At 36.0% G+C, this 17138-nt stretch overlaps 1 protein-coding gene across 1 annotated transcript in view; it reads left to right on the forward strand.

The window, feature by feature from the left end:
• LOC107186554 (calpain-C) overlaps positions 1-17138 on the forward strand; it is a 79479-nt gene that overhangs the window by 54666 nt on the left and 7675 nt on the right. The window contains exon 4 of the mRNA XM_015574448.1: positions 168-450. Within this exon, the coding sequence (XP_015429934.1) occupies positions 168-450 (283 nt within the window). The remainder of the gene's footprint in view (positions 1-167; positions 451-17138) is intronic.

The following is a 17138-nucleotide window of genomic DNA, read 5'->3' on the forward strand; positions in this document are numbered from 1 at the left end:
TAACATTCACAGATACACAATAGCGCGAAATTTAAAACCCTTTTAATGGAAGACTTTTGTATTATGTAATTATATAAAATGTATTGTATAATTAATCTCTTACGATATTTCAAATAAAAAAAGAACAGAGATCAAAGGATAACATAGACGTTCTGTTTGAAATTCAGGCGACAAATGGCTGGTCTCCTGCTTGGGCGTTCTCCACCTGAGCAAAGGTCTCTTCTACCGTGTGGTGCCAGCGGACCAAGGGTTCGGGAATACCGGTGAACCGCCGGGATCGCCGACCGCCGAATACGCGGGCGTCTTCCGATTCCGTTTATGGTGGTGCGGCGCATGGGTCGAGGTTCTCGTCGACGACAGGCTGCCGGCGATTCACGGGCGACTTGCTTTCGTGCAGAGCCGTCACAGTGATCAATTCTGGCCTGCTCTTCTGGAGAAAGCGTACGCCAAGTGAGTATCCTTAAAAAAAAAAAAAAAAAAAAAGAGAACTGTTTATCGGAGTGGTCTCTAATTTGTCAGTCACGTGAGCGCTCGCGCGTGAGACTCTTCATGCTTCTTTTTTTTTTCTTTTCGTCACCTTGTTCTGTGTGGTTGTCTTCACGTTGCAATGGGAACTGGGCGAGGAAAAGGTCTGGATTCAGGTGTATAGTAAAAGATAGGTGTAAAAAAATTATAGGTGTATTTGAAAAAAATTGAAGGTGACCTTGAAAAATCATGAGAAAAAAGAGTTGACAGAAAATTTGCTATAATCACGTTAAAGCTCTCTTGAAACCATGCTATATTTGATAAAATCATTTTCGATCGGACTGCTAATAACAAAGTAATCTCTACTGACCACGATTCGTGGTTCATCCTGTATATGTATAAAGAATCATTAAAAATTAAGAAGTCGTTTGTGTCCAAATTCTTAGAACAGTAATACTTGAAATTATTATTAAATCATGAAATTAACTAATCTTTTAAGAATAAAACCTCCACCTCGGTCAATCTTGTACTTCTATCTACACAGATTCACCGAAGAATCACAGTCTGAATTATAAATGAATTTGAACATATTCCACAATTAGACATCTTGAATAATGAGCAGAGTATTTTCTTTGCAATTTAAATATTTTCGGATGTCATAACATCAACAAAGACGAGTTTGTTTTCACTGCTGACCGACCAATTAACCAGCCCCGATCGTATACGGTTTCATGTGGGCGTGGAAAGCGATGGCGATCGAGGTTCATCGATCGATCTCGGTAAGGTTGATCCTCGGTGCTAACGCACCATGAACGTCCACCTGGCGAACGCCCACGCCACCCACCGGAACTTACAAGATCGACCCAGGTAGCTTTGAAGTTATTCGCCTGTTTGCGTCTATCCGACCCACAATCCTACGATCGTGTAACAAAATCGAAACTTCTCGACGAATCCAATTTTCTACGTTCATCGTGAATAGCAAGGATAGGAAAACCAATATTTCGGTATCTATTAGGACTGGAAGGATCAGGGTTTGTGCTTACCGAATTATTTTAGAAATTTTTCGTTCATTTTATCGAACAAATTTTTAATTCATTACAGAGATAATCGAAGCTTAAGCAATTCATACTGTAATGTTTTCAACAGTGTTTCGTATTTAGTATTCTGCAGACCCTTGAAATAACCACAAGCGAAATATTCATGAGATGAAAATAATTTCATTCATAGACACAAACGCTGTAATACGTATACACGTTGGAAAGAACTTTACAGAATTTTTAGAAAACGATTCTGCGTCTCGAATAGAAAGAAATTATGTTTTCCAAAGAAGACACATTTCGTCTATAAAATCCACTTATCAACGGAGGCTTATCTAATATCAAAAAGATCGATCAATTATTTAACCATATGTCTCATGTACACATCATTTTGCCTCACGTGCAGGCAACATATGTATTTATCATTTTCCATTATTTCTTAAAAATTTGATTTCTTTATTGTTACAGTCTATGTAAATACCTGTTACATACATCATTTGCGTATGCATTGTGGATATTTGTGCAATATGACATTTTACAAAGTAATTCGTAAAGGCAAGAACAAAAGGTTTGAATTTCTGCCTTCTGTTAAATGTCTTATAGGGTTAAGAATAAAATAGGAAACTGGTTACACCTGATGAAGGCTTTGTCTTTTATTATATTTCACAGAACCTTATAGGCTACAAATGCCTAAAATCCAGTCTATTTGTGTATACGAATATTAACCCCTTTAATCAAAAAAACATTCTGATGTTGCGCAATTTCTCTTTGCTTCCTCCTAAAGAAATCAAATACAATCTAAACACCGAAACATCGCAGCAATAGTTTTAGAATAAAAAAAGATAATAAACTTTGTGTTTATAATCTTGCATTACACTATTAATATTCGTTCAATGAAAATTAATTTCGATCAACTCAGCACCCACATCTGAGCTAACTACACACTGGCCATAGATCGAACACAATACATAGCTTATTTTTTAGGTTGGGTAATTCCTACTAGTAAAAATTAAAAAAAAAAAAAAAAAAAAAAATTTATTAAAACACACTATTTATTTAGTAATTATTTTTAAATATAAAACTATAATATAAAATAAACATAAAAATATGAATAAATAAAGCACTTAATGACTTTGATGATGAAACCCTGCCAAATTGTCGCGGAACACCTATTCAGGTTCAGCGTAACACAGTTTAGGAAACCCTGCGCTACACAGTATGCAAATAATCCAGCTCCTCCTTGCAATGTACATGTCACCCATATTTGGGTGACGTGGCAATCAAAGTGTTAAACGACTCCCAGTGACGTCATATCAGTAACGACAAGGAATTTCTTGGTCTAGCGAAATCTACGAAGCGGATCCTGAACTCGCGCGAGTAATGGTTCTGTGCGCGCGCGCAGGCGATCCTCTGCTCCGTGCTCCAAGAAGAAGGGAGAGACGCGTTTACGCGGATGAACGAACCGCGATGACCGGTTCTGCTGGAGGTCCTTGCTCCTCCTCTTAATCTTTCCGCCGATGACCGTTCCACCTTCCTCCTTCCCTCCTTCACCTCGTTATCCGTTTCTTCGCCCGGGCTGGATCCCTCCTCGGCTCCCTTACGTTTTCTTGCCCCGTCAGGGAGTGCACGACTCCTCTGGGCGTTGCTCTCGAAACCGTCCGGACGACGTGACGGCCTCGAGAAGGAAGACGACCTCGCGATCCACCAAGGAGACAAAAGAGGAGCAGGATCAACGATAAGAATCAGCCCGACGGATTCACTGCCGGTTTTTGTACGACAGACCCCGAGGTTGTTACTTTTATGGCCGATAACACGATGTTTATTGTGTCCTTGGGTGATCTACCGGCTGCGGGGGGCGATTGAGTGAGGCCGAAAAGATAATTTCGTGATGCGTATTGCGAGATGGAGAGAAAGAACGAGTGGCGTTTCTTGGGTGTGGTGTGTGTGGAGGTTTTCTTAATTTCTACAGGGTGTAACAAAAATGTTGTCCGACCCGGATATGGGACACTCGGGGGGTGAATTGAAACAAGTTTTTCCTCAGCAACAATGTAATCTGAGGCTTCGTTACCGAGATATTAACGAAAAACTCGCGCTCTGATTGGTCGGGGTTTTTCGTTAATATCTCGGTAACGAAGCCTCGGATTAATTGAAAAGGAAATAAGTGTAATAAGGCATTACGAAATTGTTAAAAGTCTGAAATTACTATTTTTCTTGTGGGGTTTTAAAGCTCGATAGACAACATTTATTTAAGTATAAACTGATAAAAGTGGCCTAAAATCGACAGTTTTTATGAAATATCACATTTTTCGCTGTACAGACCAAATGTCCCAATACTTTTGAACGACAGTGTAAATTAGAGGTTTAGTTAAATAAACGTCAACATTCACTTAGTGTCAATTTCTAATTTATAGGAACTGTAAACTGAATCTTTTGCTGAACGTTAGAAAATATAACAAGGATTACAAAACTTAATTGAACATAAAATGTAATATAAGTGTTTACTACAAACATTAAGTAATCTGCTTGCATTTCATTTGTTAGAGTGTGTTATTACACTAACAATATGAATGTTGAGGATCATCATACTAAATCTTTGCAAGTGAAAGTACGGATTTATTTGATTCAAGATTTATGGATTGGAGTATCCGCACAGTAGTGAGGGACATATTAGCTGGAGACTTTAATGCCTGATCAGTATCGACCTCGTCACACTTACATTCATACAGCCCCACTTGTTGTCCCAGTTTTATTCATATCTCAAAACAACGACATTTATCAAGCGAAATCACTTGTCAACGTAGAAATTACGAGAAGTAGAAACTCCTACTAGTTTAACATTTAAAAACCAAAAAATCTTCGGCATACTTCCTGTAAGCCCCGTAAATTCAAGTTTTACTCGTTTCACAAAACACGCTTAGCAATTTCAGAACGACGAAAATGTACATAAATACTTTTGTAAACGTACCACATTTCTTATAAATTCGGTCGATTAACGTAAATTCAAGTTTTACCCGTTTCAGCAAACACGCTTAGCAATTTCATAGCTACGAAAATGTACATAATTTGGTGAACGCCCCAAATTTTTTTATGTTCCGTCGAGTAACGTAAATTCAAGTTTTACCCGTTTCACCAAACAGTACACAGCATTTTTCAAAAATATGCATGAATTCTCGCAAGTTCTCGTAAGTTCAGTCGATTAAACCTTTCGCTCCCACTGTTGCTACATGACTATGTATTACGAGATAAAATATCAGTATCGTGTATTTTTTCATATCTGTGAGTATAATAGTTTCTTCTAGCCCTGTACAGATGGTATGAAACAAATTTGAATGTGCATTTAAAATCTTATCGGTAAAATGAGACATTATTGATCCTTTGCCTTTTTCATTTGATAAAAGTGTGGACCATTGTTAGCAAATGCAATAAAAACTTACAAAATTCTAATTTACTTTAAATATTTCAAGAGGGTTTATTGATCAAAGATAAGAAAACTTGGGTTTTATTATGTACAATATCATTATATGTAATGGGAATTATACATATTATAACTATGATAAAAGTAAAGAAATGTAAAACGTCATTAGACAATTTTAAAATGTTGAAATGTTCTTGTGAATCATTTATATGTCACGTATTGTACACAAAAATAGAACAAATTATTCCTTTGATAATTTTGAAATAATTTCAGTTTCTCCAACAAATAATTGTCTTTCCTTCCGATAACTAGAAGCAATTCGTAGAAATCCCAGCATTCATTTGTGCGTTGAAGGGGAGTGCACCCTTGTTTAACGATCAAGAACACGGTTCGCTATAATTTCATCGTCGAACACGCACTTCGTTGCATCACAATGGCGGACGTACGCGCGTAACGAGGGATTATTGTGGCTGCGCTTCGAGAGTCGCTAGGGGAAAGCAGAACGGAGTCGATCATAGGCTATGATTTCCGCTGGAAATGTATACAAACGTTAAATAATCGATGTACCGTTTCATACGATACTGGGCGCGGCTATGTGATTATCGTTAAACGGAATGACATGATTACGAGACTCGTCGTTTGTAGAAATCGACGTACGATACGACATGTGGACAGAAGTTTAACTTGTTATTCAGGAATACACAACGTTATTTTCAATTCTGTTTGTTATCATTAATTTTTCGACCTCGAACTTCTATGTGTGCACAATAAAATGGTGGTTAACGACGATCTGGAGCGATTTATTTCAAGATAAATATTACGTCACTGTAGACATTGATATTGATGCTATTAAATTCACGAATCCTTAGGTAAATAAATAACAAAACAGATAAGTAGCAGAAAATGTAGTTGAAAGTAAATAAATTCCCTTTTCTTCCACATTTAACAGATTAAAAGATTTCTCTTTTCCGTATATACATACATATTGTACATTGTACATACAAAAAATTTATTTTTTAATGAAACAATAATATTTCAGTTGGAAAAATTAGAAAAGTATTGTATAAGCACCTATACCCCGTGTAATTTTGTTTTCACGTGCCTCTACATTTATGTCACTGCAAGTCATGAATTACATAACATCTAATTCAAAACACCACTTCTCTAATAGCATAACATTTATAACTAGAAATATGTAGTTATAGAGAGTTAAATAATGAATCAGTTCAATAAGAGCATCAAAACTTTCAAAAGAAATCCCCCTCGAAAAGAAAGTCCCCAGCAAGAAATAAATTTCATCACGTATCTTCGATTCACATTTACAACACATAGTATCTTCATCTCTTTATCGTACCGCTCATTGCTGGTGTGTATAATGATCACAGTTCATCGAGGCACAAGATTCCTTTTCTAATTAGCCCGTTTCACCGCGGTTATCCGTTGAAAAACAGGATAATGCAATTTATGTGCCCACATGCGATTCGTACGCAACGAACGAACGATTACATCGGTCAACAGCATCGGACGAACGAATCGAGGTCGGGATTCATTAATAATTGATCGCGCGTTGCTGTCTCCCCGATGACTTCCGTTCGACGCGGAATGTAAGTATGTATGTACATTGCGATTGCAACCGATTAATGCCGGATCCCGTGGAACTGTTACACGCAAACGAAAAACAACAAACATGCGAACAATATCCGATTCTTTTATCATTTTTATCCACATTTTATTTTTCAAATGAGTGTAGGTAATTAATAGATTGTGGATTTTAGGCATTTATAGCCTGTAAAACACGGTGGAATACAATAAGAGACAAAAATTTCATTTGGTGTAACTTAAAGAAACATAACGAAAGAAGAGTTTTTTATTTTATTCTTAACCTAGTAACGTACTTAACGTGGCTCACGCAATTACAAATTCTAGTTGAAAGTTTAACAGAACATTCTTAAAAGCTGCAATTTTCAATTGCTACCAAAAAATCGCAAGGTCAACGATAAAGTTATTGAAAAAGAAAAGTTATAAAATTTTATTTTTAACACGAGCCTTATGGAACTGTAGTTGATACTGAGAAGTTAATAAGTTCTTATTTAGTTACAAAAAATGATATTTTCATAAAAAAATTAGGTGGTTATAGATTTGTTACGGACATTATGATGGCACGGGAAAAAATATATTAACGATCAAATAAAACTAAAAATTAAGACCAAAGTATGCAAACTTAGGTTTCAATGCGTTTGGTAGTATCTTCTACGCATGTCTGCTATGTTAATGTCGCTTGTTTTCTTTTACACAGCGTGGTATAAGTATAAAACCATCCTAACATGTTTAATTCTTATGTATTATGGTTAAATAACAAACCAAGTATGCCATGTCTGAAATCGTCTTGAGAAATGATGTTTCTCCAGAAAAGGATAGATTATAATCCCTAGAAAAAAAATTAATTCGTTTTTATTTTAACTACAATACATAAGGATTAAACATTTTAGGGTGGTTTTATAGTTATGCCACGCAGGTTATAATATTCAATGGAATTTCATGCGCAACAACCTAATACAGTAGAACCTCCCATATCCGAATACCCTAACATGCGAACGTTCTATCATCTAAACATTCTGTTGCCCAAATATCTAACGCTTACATACAAACTATACTTTCTTTTGTTCGATCGAATTCTACGCAGTCACTTGGATTGAAAAATTTTCCGTAATTTATCCACCAAAAAGTTATAATATCCATAAATACTCAAACGAACCTTCAATTTCCTTAATCTCCATTTAAATAAATGATGTCTAGTATCAGAAAAATTGATTGTTCTATTATCCAAGAATTCCTTTATCCGAACACTTGTGTCTCCCTATTAGTTTGGATACGGGAGGATCTACTGTACTTGAGGTTTCAGTAATATCTGGTCACAAATTCTAAAAAATTCGTCCGAATACGCGACTGTCCCCGTTGCAGGACCTCCCGGTGGCGGTCAATTTGCGTTACGACAAACGTTTAAACCCCTCCGTCCGTTTCCTTCGAGATGAACATCAATTTTCGCTGCGTGGCTACGTCATTGGATACAGCAATTTCCGAGACACGACCGCAATCCCGACGATAATTGCACGGTAGTACGCGTAATTGAAGGTCCTGGATAACCGCCGTTCCTGTAGTCCCGTAGCCTCGTGTTCGTCCTTTGAGCGAAAAGGAAACAGAGAATCCCCAATGACGACGCCTGTCCGATAACAGAATCTTCCGTATACACAACGAAAAATCACGTTTGTCTGATATGAGAAAAAAAAAATAGTATAGTTATGGTGGCAATGACACGCGACGCCTTTTACACGGATTCATTATCTTTAGAATGATAACGATCGCTCGAGCGATCGTCGAGCGTGTCCAACGACGTCGTTTTCTTCACGTGGCCAACCGAGTTTCCGTAAAACTGGCGGACGTTGTCTCCTGTTTACTGTCGTTTAATCTTAGCCACTCGTTAAATTATGTTTCTTCCAATTTTACGGTTAAACATTGCGATTTATCTACGGACAATTTAACAGTATGTATCTGTTCGATGGTTCGGAAAGTTCGCGTTTCGAGAATAGTGTCTTCGTTACCTTTTTACTGTAATATTACTTAATAATCTTTTAAACTTACTACTTTTTATACCCGCGTATGAATAATTTTTATTATATTATAATTTTTAACATGTCTGAGTTATACAAATGAACCATTGATATTTTATTGACTTGATGCATACCAAAAGTTCATACATTTACTTAGGTATACAGGCTTATTTTTGAAAATCGCTTTAATTGAGCCTAGGTTGTGGTTTTTGGCATATTTAGATTAGCCAGAGCCATTAGTCAACAAACTCTGGCTGTGGGGTCAGTTGACTAACCATTTACTTTAAAATATTTAAGAAGAAAATAATGGTATTAACACAAATTAAACATTTAATTATTCATATATATTTATTGTAACGAACTAAATGATGATTTGTAGAAAAAATTAGATCAAAATAGGCCTACAAGTCATTATTTGAGTCACAGATAATGCACACATAAAACACTATCTTAGAGCCGATGCAGTTTTCGTGAGCCCATCTACGAACGCTATTACTGTAAGGTTTATCGAATACCAAGAATTCCGTATCATATTCCCACTCTGAGTATAATCCCAGCTATGCTCAGTCAAATAACCCTGATCGACATTTTAACATGTTAAGGGTCGCATATACAAAACCTGTACACACCGGATAAAATGAAATACCGTAAATTATAGTCAATGCATCACATTTTTTCAGCTGAAACTTCTTAAGAATAATCATCAGTACTATAAACAAATTCCACTATACACTTTCGTTTAAGAATTGATAATTCTCAAAATTCCGATGTTCCAGCAAGTAATCCACTATTTCCAAAGCAATCAGTATTCATCTCCATACAAGTCAAGAACCTATACCGGCGTCAAGAACGTGTTTTTAGCTTCAATAAGAAATTTTTGTAACCATTAAAGTCGAATTTTAAATGATAATAATACTAATAAACACTTGGCACGTGAAAATTAGTTATTTTTGTATATCTATACCTTTTCGTAACGTAAGATTTTAACTTGAAAAATTGGAAAAATGTAATTAATTAAATTACAAAGTAAAAATACAGATTTCCAAATAAATGAACCATATTAACTAAATGAACACTTCTAACCGATGGCGCGAAAATTGTTTGAATATGAAAAAGAAAATTGAAAAAAAAAAAAACCATATTTAATTACTTGCTTATTTTAATAACTTAATTCGCTCGTTTTTGTATACAATCTTTATTCACTGGTACGTGTTCATTTACTAGTGCATTCACCCTCGTTCCACAATTACAAAAACAGCGGTTTACTTATTGGTACACCTAATAACCTTCAATTTCCTTTAAATACAAATCAAATCCCGTCCAATTACAAAAGTTCCAGACAACATTCGAGGTTGACTTCACACTTCGATATGACGAAAACAATAGGAAAGCCCCAGTAATGCAATTCAGTACGATAAAACGTGATAAGTTTCTTTCACGACAACACGATTAGTATTCTACCCGTTCTGGTTCAATGTTCTCCAAGATGGCGGGACGAACGAAACGACACACTTCGTCGCATAGGGGAGAAGATCGTCGGTTGACCTTTCCTCTCTCGCGATAACCCTCGTCGCTGTAGATCCCATCGATCCGGAACGTTCGACCGGTCCCAAGCGCGTATATTAATCCAACGGCGAGTATTAAAATCAGTTAGAAAGCTCATGCATTCACGTGCCCGACGCGCCAAGAACAGAACGAATTATGCCTCGATTCTCTGTGATTTCCCTTAGAAATCAGCGTGCCTACGCTCGTCGCGCTGCGGTACTCTTGAATCCAAGCGAAAAAAATCGCCGCGGCGAACGCATTGTGCGTTCAGGCTCCGCCCGCCGCCTCTGGTTCTGCAATAACAGTTTTTACATCCAATTACACCGTGAACTGTTTCACGACAGGTTTACGATGTCAGTGCAAATATTACGGTACATTAAGTTCCCCCGGAATAATGGCACGCAACAACGCTGCGCGATCAAAATTAGTGGTAATTACGGGACAGGTGTGAAGTATACACACTTTAACATTTGCAGCATGTAAACAATAATATTTTGTTGGGAAATGTTCTATTAGGAATCTGAAATGGAATTTGTAACTTGTAGAGAAAAAAATATTTGTGTACAATCATTTTTTCAATGTAATTTTGTAGGTTTTTCTTATTATGTTATATGGGGTAGGGAATATGCACAAATGCATGTGAAATGAGTTTTTGTGTGAAAATTAATGGAAAATCTAAAATGTAATTTTTGTTTATTCAGGTCTTCGTAGACTTTGAAAATTCAATGAATCGCGTGGTATTCCATGTAACGTGAATGTCTGTTGATTTCTTACTGTTTCTACTTCTTGTAGGCAGTAGTGACATTGGATGTTGTATTCGATATTCGATGTAGTATTTTAATACAATTATAGTTTTCGAACATTTTTTAGAACCAAAAGTAATTTCAAAATTCAAACACTGTATGAAGTATGACCAGTAAATTCTTCATCTTCATCCTCTTGCAACCTTCACGTTCTTTTTAACCCAGTTGCGTTTTCACGTTTTCAACCATACTGAGTTCCTTCCACAGATTTCTATATTATACTAGACTGCTGACTTCCTCATATAAAATGTCCTCAAAAAGCATATACGGACCCCAGAATCAGAGTGTATTATACCACTTTCTAAAAAAATTACATTTTATATGTTTCCCGTATCAAATATTTCACTCGTTCCGATGCTAAAAATTATTTCGTTCAGGAAATGTTTTTCTAAAAATCAGCAAACGCTTCATTGTTTCGTGTCGTAAACTGAGGAGTGAACTGAAGTTAGCGTTCGTTCAATAAAATGTACGATATATATATATAAAATTTTTAATACGTACTTACTATTTGGAAGCTACAGGTGCTCGAACTGATGCTCCTCAACTTCAATACAGTGATTATTTTGTAAATATCTCGTTTAGGACGTATGAAGGTCAACATATTTAAAGGAAATTGAAGGTTATTAGGTGTACCAATAAGTAATCCGCTGTTTTTGTAATTGTGTAACGAGGGTGGATGCATCAGTAAATGAACACGTACCAGTGAATGAAGATTGTATACAAAAACGAGTGAATTAAGTTATTAAAAAAATCAAGGTGACCTTGAAATCTCTGAAATGCCTCCATCCATAAAAAAAAGCACGTACCTTATATAATGTGCTTCTTGATCCCGTTTTAGTTCCGTGCCTTAAAATTTTCATAAAGTCTACCGTTAAGTCATTATTCGAGGTGATCAAGTTAGATGAGACACCCTGTATAGAAGTCTGTGGTGACCATCGAGAAATCAGAATTCGGCATAGCTTCGGGGACCCATAGCCGGGGTAAGCGAGGTTATATTCAGCGGGCATGTATATTTGTGCACGCACATGCCGGCCACGGGTTACGCTAAGCAAGTATAAACCGCGGATACTTTCACTCGGCGAGTAGTCGGTTCGTTGCTTGCCAGCAATGGATCGGAGGTCAGTGCACCGGTGACCACAGTCCGTGCCTCGTATCCACGGCCACGAAACTTCCCCGCAACATCGAGCCTCTCTGTTAATGGTCACTCGAAAAAACGACTACTCATTAACAGTTTAACCACCCAACAGTTTTTGTATGCCTTAGAAAAAAAAAAAAACTAATCGCTAGTAGCATGCTTCATTGTTCAGTTCGGTCGGGCTGGGTTAATTCTTTCCACATTGCGCAGTAATCTTGGAATGAACCGGGATGATTCGAGTACAGTAAATCCCCGATGAATGTTCGAAGGGTTGTCGGCATTGAATAGTAAATATTTCATAAACTAATGGTCATATGTGGCTGAAACAAATATCATTGACTTCAGAATTCCCAGCACTATTACTGTGCTAAACCTCATTAAAGGATCAACGTTACACCTGGGGACCTCACCTTGGCAGTGTCGAGGAGTCTTCGAACACTCGTCAAGGATTTACTGTAATCTGAATTTATTAAACCGCTGGTTTTGTTTATGTAATAGCTGGATCTATGATGTTTCTGTGAAACTGTAACGGAACTAATGAGAAATTGGAGGAACTTGTTAATGTGTAATTATGTTGCAATATAGAGAAAAGGTGCCACATTTGGACCACTATTGTAACTTGTCACGTGTAAACAATTTGCGCTGTATGATAAACAATATGTTCATGATAGTGGTGATTGGTATTAACTAACTCACAAATAATAAGCAACACATATTGTCTATCATATAGCGTAAATTGCTTACACATGACAAATTATAGTAGTGGTCCAACCAAGTCCAATTTTCCGTATAACTAGTGGTATGAAATTTATTCGAAAGTTTGTATACAGGAATAATTCTAATTACAGGATGTTATTCTATACTAGGAATAATTATCATGACAGGAATAATTAATAGGTAAATATCCTTCTCAGGAGAAAGTATTGTTAAAAGAAAAAGTAACAGGCAAAAATGTAATTTCCTAGTCAGTATGATCAAAATGTATCACGCCATTTCACGTTGCCTTGCAATATGACTTCTGAATATCTACCCAATTTTTAACGTCAAAAGAAGGAATAACCCAAAAAAGCCTAATTTTTTATTCAGAATAATCATCCTAGATAATTCCCATTGACATTGATTGACAATCTTCGAATGAAGTTTATTTCAGTCATTGAAAGAACTGTAATTCGTCGGTCAGGATCATCACTCGTTATATTTCTTTCCAATCTAAAAATATGCAATATGCAACGAGCAATTCATTGAAATGTCAATCTTTGATTAAATTAAAATTTCTTAACTCTCGACATCCAAAGCGAATTTTCCCCTTCGAACGTCAAATTTTTCTACTCTCGTTTGAAAATAACGGAGATATTTCGGACAGTTGAATCAATCGACACACCCAGTATAAGACGTAAACCGTAACACGACAACAGTAGCGTAAAGAGGACGGCGAATGACATTGTGCATCCGCAAGCGACTTCATCACCCCGTTAGATGGTCACGGGGCGGAAGTACATCAATGGCAGGACTCGCGTTACCGTTCCCTCACAAACTGGCAACGGTATAGTCCCATAGTCAGCGGTGTGTTACAAGTACGGTCCGTAGGTGCGGTGACCCTTGCGACAACTGCAATTGTCCCCTCGATGTTAATAGCATTCTTCCATTAGCAACCCTTTCGTCACATATTGCGTTCAGAATATAGCGAATGTGTATTGAAATTCTCATTTCCACGGACTATTTTACGAAAAATCAGAATGACAGGAAAATTTATCCCTTCGATTAAGTAGATATTTATTATTATATTCAATTTCTCGATATGTATTAAACCTTCGTAAGCGAACATATTTTTTCACACTCCGTAGGTGAACTGGGTCGTTCATATCCAAACCTAATTTTTTTTACTGTTCTAGGTTTTCGAGAAATCTTGAAAAAATTCTCGAATACTTATCGAAGTCTACTACATTAAACAATCATTTCGTTTAGTCGAATGTTCAAACCATTTTTTCAATGAAAATAAAAATTCGGAGGAAAGTTAAGGAAAAAAAGGAATTTGCTTGGATCGTCAACGACCCCCATCGACTACGAGGGGTTAATATTGAACAACTTGTTACAGAGTCTATCACTCGAAATATTGTATATTATCTTGTAATATCTCGTTAACAAAGCCTCGGATAACATTTTTGCTAAAGAAAAACTTATTGCAAATCGCCTTACGAGTGTCCCATTTCAGAGGCCTGCAACATTTTTTCTACACCTTGTATAAACCTGGGTACTTGACCGCCCCTTTCCAGACCCACTTTTCGCCGTCCCCTTGTGTCGTTAAAATTAAATTTTGAGAAAATACAAAAATACTCGAACTTCACATAGGATAAAATGAACAAATAATTTCACTTGTAACATATGTGTCATGTATTTCATTCTAATAATTATTTGCATAGAAAATAACAAAATTAAAAGTAATCGTTATATCTTTTACAATATTCTTAAATTTAAAAAACAAAATAAATGTACCTACGTATTTAAAACAACGCTTTGGGCTTTTAGAGACGCGAATTCGTCTATCGTTTTTTACCTCTCTATACTTTTTGTTATTTCATATTCAATAGAAAGAAGTGCTAGACTACTTATTGTTAGTCTTTCTTGTAATTTTTAATTATTTTGAGTTTTGTGAAACTTCTTCCACCAGACGCAACGAAAATTGGCAGTGTTAACATTATTCTTAGGGCAATAGTAAAATTTGGGAAACAAGACCTTAATCAGCGTTTACGATATTTTGTAAAATATAAAGGGGATTGTTCGATAACGATGTGTCAGGAAAAATTTCCTGGTACGACAGTATTTCATTATAAAACTGAATACCATCTAAATACCTATTTAACAAATTATTTTCATTTGACTAGAATTTTACATCCAGATCCATCATGATTTCATTAAGGCGTCATTGTCCATTCCTTCAAAACCATATAGAAATATAACAAGAGATTCTCATTCATTTACTAATTCAAACCTTTCATTAAAAGAATTGCTTATGTGATTTACAGTTATCGTTTTTTAAATTGCGATTTTGTTTTTCAATTTTTGTGAAGCATTACGACCGCAAAGACAGCGGTAGGCCGACCCCCAAATCGACCGCTCACGTGCGGGGTACATGTTCGCCTTCCACCAAGACCGGCCCTGTTATAAACATATTTCATAAAAATAAAATGTCTTTACATGTATTTAAATTATATTAGAAATGGATATATCGGCTTCAGATATTTTTCGAAAAGCCCACAAAGCCGATATATCGGCCCTAAAGTACTAAAAGGGGTAAAACCCCCCAAAAATTTTAATTTCAGACTTTAAACAATTTCGTAATATCTAATTGCACTTACTTCCTTTTCGATAAGTGTCCGAATACTTACTAACGGTAGTGTGTTTATAAATATACATATAAAGTGAACGAAGTGGCAATAAAACCAGCCACCACTTCCCAAACGTTCACAGTTGACTATCAAATAGAATTCAGTCCCATCAAAGCTAACGTCAATTCACGCCCAGACCGTTCATTTCCGTCAACCGTGATTCGATCAGCGAAATAAGGTGAGCATCATTACCCAGTTAGCTCGTCCCGTTTCAGACCGTTCGAAACCGTGCACGCAGTGCGATCGTGTCCCGGAGATTCTCTTTCCGCCCGTGATAATTGCGGAACACCGAATCCGAGGGCCATACGGGGCACAATTGGAAAACGGATCTGTTCCTCGCGCGTTGCACTCATCTTCCCTGAGAAAATACCCATGTGACTGGAGGGGCTCGGTTCGTGTGAATGGTTACGGTTTAGAGATTAACCTGCGCTCGTAGACGCGCGTATACATATACACACGAAAGCTCTCGAGCAGATAACATGGGCCACGTACACTCCCGTTCATAAGTACGTGAACATTTATCGAATATGTAATAAATGTTGCGGGGCATTGCGAAATTTCTGATAGTCTGAAATAAATATTATTTAAGGGATTGTAAAGTTCAGTGGATAACTCTTATATTAGACGAAAGTAGCCAAATATGGAACAGCATTTTATTTTTCGAATGTCATTCTTAACACTAGAACTACCAAGCAAGTCAAAATGACTTGCCAATACACTCTTACAACGATGATTAAAACGTTATGACAATACATTTTCTCAGATATTTTGTAACTTTTATTACGATACGACATTAAAGAAATTAGTCAATTTATAAATTTGTACATTTTTAAAAGTTTGTCATATTTATCGATCGATCGAAAATATGTGTGTGTTTATCGTTGGTAGTTCTAGTGTCAAAGAATCAATCGCAACAAATAAAAGACTAAATTTACGTTCAATTTAATCCACTCACAATTTATAAATTTGTCAATTTTCAAAAGTTTGTCATATTTATCGATCGATCGAAAATATGTATGCGTTTATCGTTGGTAGATCTAGTGTCAAAGAATCAATCGCAACAAATAAAAGACTAAATTTACGTTCAATTTAATCCACTCATTACATCTTTTTGGCATCTTGTACAATAATTTCTTTTTCATAAAATCAAGAACCAATTGTCATTTTCAGACTATTTAAAACAGTTTTTAAAATATTTTGTTTATAAACAATATGTTTGCTCACGATAAATAGCAAACTAGTAGCTACTGTTTTTTTTAATGTTTTGATGGCATTTAAAAAAGTTTCGTACTGCCGATTGTCAAGAAATGTTCCAAATATTTTCACCATAGTGATAAAATGGGCGTCCAGTGTAGTAGACAAATGCAGTTAGACGGTTAAAAGCAGTTTTATATTTCTAACGTTATGAACAATGTTCAGTATGGAACTAACATTTCAATAAAAATTGTTCCTAATAAGTACCCAAATATGAAACGCTGAAAACAAACAAAAAATGGTTTTATTCTTCTTATTGATTGAGGCACTTTGGTTATAAAATCATATTTTTTTAAAATTAAATTAAGAAGTAGATACTTGCAATAATCATATATCTAAGTATGAAACTCTGCAACAATGCATTCGTCGTATTCCATATTTGAAATTTCACGAAGTCAAAAATACGGTACCTATTCTGCTTTTGAACACATTGACTGCCAACTACGAGATAATTCGTAGTTGAAACATTGCAAAGAGGCTGGATTAAATA

Source organism: Dufourea novaeangliae, unplaced genomic scaffold, assembly GCF_001272555.1.
Source record: "Dufourea novaeangliae isolate 0120121106 unplaced genomic scaffold, ASM127255v1 scaffold65, whole genome shotgun sequence".
Classification (NCBI taxonomy): Eukaryota; Metazoa; Arthropoda; class Insecta; order Hymenoptera; family Halictidae; genus Dufourea; species Dufourea novaeangliae.